The 8,754-nt window shown below is 40.0% G+C and overlaps 1 protein-coding gene across 2 annotated transcripts in view; it reads right to left on the bottom strand.

Annotated features, from left to right (window-relative positions):
- The window catches only part of TMEM131 (transmembrane protein 131), a 243,055-nt gene that overhangs the window by 127,011 nt on the left and 107,290 nt on the right, over positions 1-8,754 (bottom strand). For both annotated transcript variants that reach the window (XM_023211442.2, XM_023211443.2), the window contains exon 4: positions 6,254-6,322. In XM_023211442.2, the coding sequence (XP_023067210.1) occupies positions 6,254-6,322 (69 nt within the window). The remainder of the gene's footprint in view (positions 1-6,253; positions 6,323-8,754) is intronic.

Raw genomic sequence — 8,754 nt, 5'->3', positions numbered from 1 at the left:
AAAAAAAAAAAAAAAAAAAAGAACCTTAAAATTGCTAAGCAAATTCTTTCAACCACATCTCTCTTAATTTTCTAGTCAGAAGTTCTAAATTTAGGAAACTGTTTGTTTGTATCTATGGGGTAGCTTTGTGATATCAACTTGGCTGGGCTGAACTACAGTCCCCAGAATTCCCTTTCTAGTATGTTTTTGGTTAGGGTGAGTTACAAGTAATATTATCTCCTTAGAGCCAGAAGAGAAAAGGAAGACAGCAGCTATTTTGTAGCATAATATACCTTTTCCAGTTATTCAAACACTAACCTAAGTGCTGCTGGGAGAGATTTTGCAAACATAATTAAAGTCCCTAATAGGCTGATTTTAAGTTAATAAAAATGATTATTCTAGGTGAGTCCGTCTTAGTCACTGGGAAGCCCTTTCAAAGAAAGCTTAGGCCCTGTCTCAGTCAAGAGGCTTCAAACAGCAGCTAGACCTGCAATTTCTCTCCTTTCCTCAGGATCTTCCCTGGATACCTATCTGTGGACAAGAAGCTTCAGTGTGTGCCCTTTGGGTTCCAGCCTGCTATCTTCCTTCCTGACTGCCTGGCCCTGTGGGCTTTGAGCTTGCTTAACCAGCTCTCTCAACTGTATAAGCCAATTCCTTATTATAAATCCATGTGCGTGTATACATGCATACACATTCATTTAAAATCTGACTGGTTCTGCCTCTCTGAACCCTTACACACGTTGGTTCACACCTGTCCCAACCCCTACATCTACAGATCCACTTCTACACTTGTGAAACATAAACTCCACTAGGTGTTCTCTGACTTGATACAGAAAAGTTTTAAATAATAGTAGAATGGTGGCTCAGTCCTTTTGGGCTGCTATAGCAGAATAGATGCCAAAGTTATTTTCCATAAATCTAGAGGCTAGGAAATCTGAGATCGTGGCGTCGGCTTGGTTGGGTTCTGGTGTGGAGCTTCTTTCTGCGTCACAGGTGACACCTTCTAGCTGGGTCCTCACATGGTAGAAGGGGGACAGTAGCTCTATGGGGCCTCTCTTACAAGGCCACTCATCCCATTTGTGAGATTAGGTCTGCGCTCCGGACCTAAACACCTCCTAAGGCTCCACCTCTGAACACCATCACATCAGAGATTGGGTTTCAACATACGAATTTTGGGAGGACACAAACACTCAAGACCGTCGCAGTTTTTTTGTTTTTTTCCACCATTTTGGAGCAGCATGTAAATGTGCTGCTTCGGGGAACAGTCTTATATAACTACACTCCTTTACTATGCTTCAAATAAATTTTCTTTACTGTGTCACCTGACCCTTGCTTGTACTGGAGTTCATCTATCTATTCACGCTTCTTCCACAATTTCTCTCAGCTCATGAGATTTCAGGTTCTCTATGACTAGTAACAGTCTCTACGAGAAATCCCATTTATTTCCTCACTGGTCACAGACTAATTCTTTTATTTCTTTAAGTTGCTCCTTGTTCATGACACCAAACTGTTCTGAGGCTAAAGGTTAACTTAAAACTTTAATATTCTATATATCCTTTCATTAAGACTCTCTCTTGAGGAAAAGCAAATAGTCATGGTTGTGTTTAAATCATCAGTTTCAGCACTGATCACAAAATACAAAGTTTAAAACAATTAAAAATAAGTGAATTTAACAAATATACCCATACATTTTGATGTTTTTAATACTATAAAATAACATAAGAGAAAATTCAATGGAATTTTTTAAAGTATGCACAATATATTAAGTTTAAAAAGCAGGTTATAAAAATGGTATATTGAGATAATTTTTATAACTCAACAAATAAATACAGATGTTCCCCATTTTTTGTAGGTATTTTGAGCCTCAATTTCATTTAGTTTGATCTTATTTCCTTCCACTAATTTTGAGGCTTTGGTTTGCTCTTTTCTAGTTCTTTAATATGTATCATTAGGTTGTTTATTTGAAACCTTTCTAGTTTTCTGATGTAGGATTTATTATATAAATTCGCCTCTTAATATTGCTTTCGGTATGTTGTATTTCTATTTTCATTTGTCTCAATAAATATTTTAGTTTACCATTTAATGTCTTCCTTCACCCACTGGTCATTCAGGAACATGTTGTTTGATTTTCATGTATTTGTAGTTTTGAATGTTCCTCCTGTTACTGATTTCTAGTTTTAAATTCCACTGTGGTCAGATAAGATAGTGGATAAAATTAAATAAAAAAATTTTTTTGAGATTTGTTTTGTGTCCTAACATACAATCAATCCTGAAGAATGCGTCATGTGTTGATGAAAGAAATGGTATCCTGCAGCTGTTTGGTGAAATGTTCTGTAAGTGTCTGTTAGGTCCATTTGGTTGATGGTGTAGTTTAAATCCAATGCTTCTTTGTTGATTTTCTGTCTTGGGCTGTTGAAATCCCCCATTCTATTACTGTACTGGGGTCTATTTCTCCCTTTAGATCTAATAGTTGCTTTGTATTTCTGGGTGCTCTAGTGTTGGGTGCATATATATTTCCAACTGTTATATTATCTTGTTTAACTGATCCTTTTATCTCATAATGTCCTTCTTTGTTGCTTTTTACAGCTTTTCACTTGATGCTTGTTTGGTCTGATATAACTAATGCCACTCCTGCTGGCTTTTGGTTTCCATTTGGATGGATTATCTTTTTCTATCCCTTCACTATCAGTCTGTATGACTTTACAGGTGAGGTGAGTTTCTTATAGGCAGTATATAGTTGGGTGTATTATCCATTCAGCCAGTCCATATCTTTTAAATGGGGAACTGAACCCATTTACATTCAAGGTTATTGATAGGTAAAGACTTGTTCCTGTCATATTGTTCTCTGGATGTTTTATCTTTTGTTCTGTACTTCCTTTCTTATGGTTTTTCTGTGTTTGGGTGGTTTTCCACATTGATACAGTTTGACTCTTTTTCCTTTGTGTCTGGACTCTACCAGTGCATTTTATAGCTTCACATGTTTTCATAATGGTGGTTATTTTTTCATTTCCAGATATAAGACTCCCTTGAGAATTTCTTTTTTTTGTTGTTGTTGTTGTTGTTGAGACGGAGTCTCGCTCTGTCGCCCAGGCTGGAGTGCAGTGGCCGGATCTCAGCTCACTGCAAGCTCCGCCTCCCGGGTTTACGCCATTCTCCTGCCTCAGCCTCCCAAGTAGCTGAGACTACAGGCGCCCGCCACCTCGCCCGGCTAGTTTTTTGCATTTTTTTTTTAGTAGAGACGGGGTTTCACCGTGTTAGCCAGGATGGTCTCGATCTCCTGACCTCATGATCCGCCCGTCTCGGCCTCCCAAAGTGCTGGGATTACAGGCTTGAGCCACTGCGCCCGGCCTCCCTTGAGAATTTCTTGTAAGGCCAGTCTAGCAGTCACGAATTCCCTTCATTTCTGCTTGTTTGTGAAAGATTTTACTCCTTTTTCATTTCTGAAATGTAGCTCTGCAGGGTATAGTGTTCTTGGCTCACAGGCCCCCTACCCCCACTTTAAGTACTTTTAATATATCATTTCATTCTTTCCCTGCCTGTAAGTTTTCTGCTGAGAAATCTGATGTTAAGTTTAATGGGAATTCCCTTATATGTGACTTGACACTTTTCTCTTGCTGCTTTTACAATTCTTCGCCTTTAACATCTGGTAATTTGACTATAATGTGCCTCAGAGATAACCTGTTTGGGCTGACTCTAACTGGAATTGAGTTTATTGGACCTGGATGTCCATCTCGAATTTCAAGACTTGGGAAGTTTTCTGATACTATATTTCATTAAGTATGTTTTATACACCTTTCTCCTTTCTCTTCTCCTTCTGGAATGACCATATTTGCTCACTTCATGGTATATAATACATCCTGTAGGCTTTCTTCACCCTTTTTTTTTTTGTCTGCCTGTGTTATTTCAAAAGATCTGTCTTCAAGTTCAGAAATTCTTCTGCTTGGTTTAGTCTGTTGTTGAAGCTCTTGATTGTATTTTTTATTTCACTCATTGAATTCGTCAGCTCTGGGATTTCTGTTTGGTTCTTTATGTTACCTATCTCTTTGTTGAATTTCTTATTCAAATCATAAATTGTTTTCTTGATTTTGCTGAACTGTGTGTTTTGTATCTCACTGAGATTCTTTAAGATTATTTTGAATTCTCTCTCTGGCATTTAGTATATTTTCTTATGACTGGAGTCTGTTACTGAGAATTATTGTTTTCCTTTGGAGGTGTCATATTTCCTTTTCTATATTTGATGTGTCCCCATGTTGATTTCTATACATCTGGTAGAAAAGTCATTTCTTCCAATTTTATGGAGTACATTTCACAGGGAAATACTTATATATATAAATGAGTCTTGGAGTGTCAGATTGGTGGGGTGCATTGGCTTTGGTGCATCTGTGTCTAGGTGGGCACTGTAGTGTAGTCTCTGTGTACTTTCCTCAGTTGTGAGTCACACCTGACGTCTGCAAGTATCTCAGTAGCCTAGGCTGAGAGAGTCTGTGGTGGCGTGGTGCAGCTTTGTTGAGGGTGGGCTCACAAGGCTTTCTCAGGTCAGGGATGTGTGCATCCACAGTGGATTAGGCAGCTTGGAATCTAGCCAACTTAGGGTCTGGCTCTACACCACAGGGCTGTTACTCTGGGCAGGAGCACAAGCACGTGTTTAGTTCAATGGCGTGGGGGTGTGCCTGCCAGGAGTAGCCCAAAGGGCTGTTTCTCAGGCCTAGCTATCTGTGAAACTACTTTGTGAAATGTGGATTTATGTCACGGAGTTAAAACTTTCTTTTGACTCAGCAGGATGAAAAAACTCTTTTTGGACAATCTGTGAAGGGACATTTGGGAGCCCATTGAGGCTGCTCAGCTGAACTGGGAGTGTGTTTGCCAGGGATGGCCCGCAGGGTTGTTTTCCAGGCTTGGGATGCAGTCTCATGGCTTCTCAGATGGCTTGGGTGTCGCTGGCTTGGGGTGGCCCATGGGGCTGTTTCTCAGGGTGGGGGAACAGACGCATGGGTGTTTAGATGGCTGTGAAGCGTGTCTGCCAGGGGCAGCCTATGGGGCTGCTTCTCAGGTCCAGGACACAGGTGCAAGTCTGCTCAGCTGGCCTGAGGATGTGTCTGCCAGGGGCAGCCTATGCAGCCGCTTCTCAGGTCCAGGATGTGAGCACAAGGCTGCTTGGCTGGCGTGGGTACATGTTTGCTAGGGGCCACCCAGAGGGCTATTTCTTAGGCCTGAGACACAGGCACAGAGCTGCTCAGCTGGTATGGAGGTGTGTCTGCTGGTGGCTGCCCACAGGGCTGATTTTCAGGCCCTGATTCAGGTGCAGGGCCACTGGGCAAGCCAAGGAAATATCTTGGGGGAACACTGTGGGGCTCTTTCTTAGGTGCTGAGTGCAGGTACGCAGCTGCTTTGCTGGCTCTTGGCTGTATTAGCTGCTTAGAGGCTAGGGGGTCTCTCCTGCTTGGGGGAGGGTGTGCAGTGGTTTGCTTAGCTCATCAAGGCAGTTCTGTGACTGAACCATGTCTGTCTGTGCATTTGCTTTTACTTGCCATTTTGGGTTGGTGATACTACTATTTGGTGATGTGTAAGAGCTTGTACATTAAAAGCACATATATTAAACAAGTAGAATATATTTTGTTCACAAGAAGATTTTTAAATAGTAAAAGTAAAAATGAAGTGCTAATCAAAACAGCTAACAGTAAGTTTTTTTTTTTTTTTTTTTTTTTTGAGGCGGAGTCTCGCTCTGTCGCCCAGGCTGGAGTGCAGTGGCCGGATCTCAGCTCACTGCAAGCTCTGCCTCCCGGGTTCACGCCATTCTCCTGCCTCAGCCTCCCGAGCAGCTGGGACTACAGGTGCCCGCCACCTCGCCCGGCTAGTTTTTTGTATTTTTTAGTAGAGACGGGGTTTCACCGTGTTAGCCAGGATGATCTCGAACTCCTGACCTCATGATCCGCCCGTCTCGACCTCCCAAGGTGCTGGGATTACAGGCTTGAGCCACCGCGCCCGGCCTGGTAAGTTCTTTGCCATTTCCAAAGATTCTCTGAACCAGAGACTGCAACATGAGAGTATTTCTCAAGCTTTAAAAACACTGTATGTTAGACTCCTAAAATATTGTATGTTAGATTCCTAACAGATACTTGCTTCCCATTTTCAAACTGCATTCAGTATCATTTGTTTTCCTGATGACTAGAACATGTAACTCTCCCATATAGATATAACACAGGCAAAAGACAAGACAAATGCACATAAAATACATATAATAGTTTAATGGGAAATCCAAAAATTTTAAACTTACTGTTCATGGAAATCCAGCATTGGTGGCTCAAATCGTATGGGCCTGCAATTCCCCCGGTAGAGAGATATACTGTGAATAAAAAGAAAACAACATAAGAAGCAATTCTTCAAAACATATGTTTCCCCAAACTCTATACAGGCAGTTGACTTTGGTCATAACAATGCATTTTTTTAAGAAAAATTGGCTCTAACCATCTATCAGAAATATGTTACTTTTTAAGGTAGTGGAAACCAATAAAGATTGCATTTTAGAAAATGAAAAAGTGGGAGTATTTTTCTTCTTCAAAGGATATGAAAATAGAAAATGCTCGGGCAGACTGAATGTTGAATTTATTTGGTTGTTATAATTGGTAACGACATACTTTAATAGCTCACTTGGATTTTTTGATACATGTATGATGAATAAAGAGTTAATACAACATACATTTAGCAGACAATATATGAAGGCAAAAATCACGATCATATTGTAATTAGAGTGGCAAAGGACTAAACAAAAACAAATTTGAGATAGAAAGTTCCAAGAACTGATAAATCTATTTCATCTGAAAGTTTGGAATACACCAGAACTGATCTCTCATGTCCTGGCCTCAATATTTCAGTAGCCTCTTCTAACTAACCCACCTGATACCAGAACTTCTCAATAAAACAGATTTCCGAATAGCAAACCTCAGATATCATCAGGGGCTGACACTGATATAAAACATAAATGACCTTTGGTGAGGGGGGAGGTAGTTCACATGCCTAAAGTGTTTATATACTGAGAAAGTCAGAAATTCAGTCAGCCACTAAGTTTCAGAATAGTAGATTTTGATGTTTTTGTTCTAGGAAATGATGTCAGAGCAAAACCCATTTTGTTAGGCTACTTTATTTCCATCATCACTGAAATTCATAGTAACATAAGCTTTGAAATGATATAGTAATTTCATTCAGGATTCAGAAATAAGAGGAAATATCTAGGATTTAGGAGACGTAGGAAATAATTAGAAATAGACAAGGACATTTATAATATGGAGGAAATTTGGCTTTAATTCAATTCTGTAAAGATTAAATCATCTGAGTAGTAGAATAATTTAGCCGAAGGTAATAAAATCCAAACATGTTTTTAGCCCTACCAATTTAGAACATTTTGTGTAGCCTGAGAACCCCTCTGCATATGTTGAACAGAAAAGACAACAACAACAACAACAAAGCAACAGCACCAAATGTAAGATCACATTTTACTAAAGAACGAAACTAAAGACACCGGGAAATGAAGGCACAATTCCTTGCAACACAGTGTCGGCATGTATTCCTTCTTGCTTTCTCCCCTTCTGAGACGAGATATAACAGCACTACTCTTTGGCTCCTTTAAAACAAGAGATGCTCCTCAGCTCATCAGTTTTATTAGCATGAAACTCAAATTTACATAAATCTTAATAACGTAAAAATAAAGCATAAGGCATAACCGTATGTCATTAATTCCTATAAAATATTATATTCCTATATTCCTATATATTTCTATAATGTAATATATATTCCTACATATAATATATAATTCCTATATATTAATTACATGGACTGTTTAGATGTTGGAGGAAAAGGAGATTAAGACAGTGTTTTTCTCTCACAGAGCCAAGAGGCTGTTCTGCAAATTACAAACGGAAATGTCCGAAGTGGCCAGGTGGGGTAAAAAAAGTATATACCCCATCCACTGAATACAAATGTGTGAATGTGTACTGTATGCCAGGTACTGTCTATTGGCTGGGGCTACAGTGAGGAATAAAGAAAAGCGGTTGCTGTCATGGCACTAACATCCTAGTCGGGGGATCAGAAGTTGAATATATTAGGTGAAGATGTGTGTATAAAGAAAAATCAAACACCAAAAATGCCTCTCTGAGGAGGGACACTAGTGCCAAGACCTGAACGGCAGAGATTTAGGGAAAGTAAGTTAGGAATGTATTTGGTGAGTTGAAAAAGGAGGCTTAAGTGACCATTGTGCAGTGAGGGAGGAGTAGGAGGTAGGAGCTGAGCTCACAGGTACAAGAGCCAGGTCTCCTTGTAGGAGCATGGATTATTCTCAGTGTAACAAACTACAGTGTTTTTGAGCAAGGAGTAGCATGATCTGACACATATTAAACGGTTAATTCTAGCTACTTTGTCAAGAACCAAGGAAGCTCCTGTAGGAGCCCAACAGTGGGAAGCAGGGAAGTCCTGGAGTGCTCCAGGCAACTGGCGATGGCAGCTACGATCCAGGGTGGCTACAAGGGAGAGTAGCAAGCAGTGGCTGGTTTCTGAATATTATTTGGAAGCTTGAGAAAACTGGTTGTGCTGATGGATTGATTTTGAGGAATCAAGGGTAACTCATTCTAAGATTTTCACTGGATACACAGTCATGACGTGGGAGGAATGGGCTGGAAGTGGGAAGAGGTAGATTTTCAAGGGTATTGTTTTAGACATTTAAATTCAGATGTCTTATCTAGATGGAGATGTCATGGATATTGTTTATATTAAAAAGTTACTGAT

The sequence above is a fragment of the Piliocolobus tephrosceles genome, chromosome 15 (assembly GCF_002776525.5).
Source record: "Piliocolobus tephrosceles isolate RC106 chromosome 15, ASM277652v3, whole genome shotgun sequence".
Taxonomy (NCBI): Eukaryota; Metazoa; Chordata; class Mammalia; order Primates; family Cercopithecidae; genus Piliocolobus; species Piliocolobus tephrosceles.
Note: the sequence above shows the minus strand (reverse complement) of the source record. Positions and strands in the feature narration are given on the sequence as shown.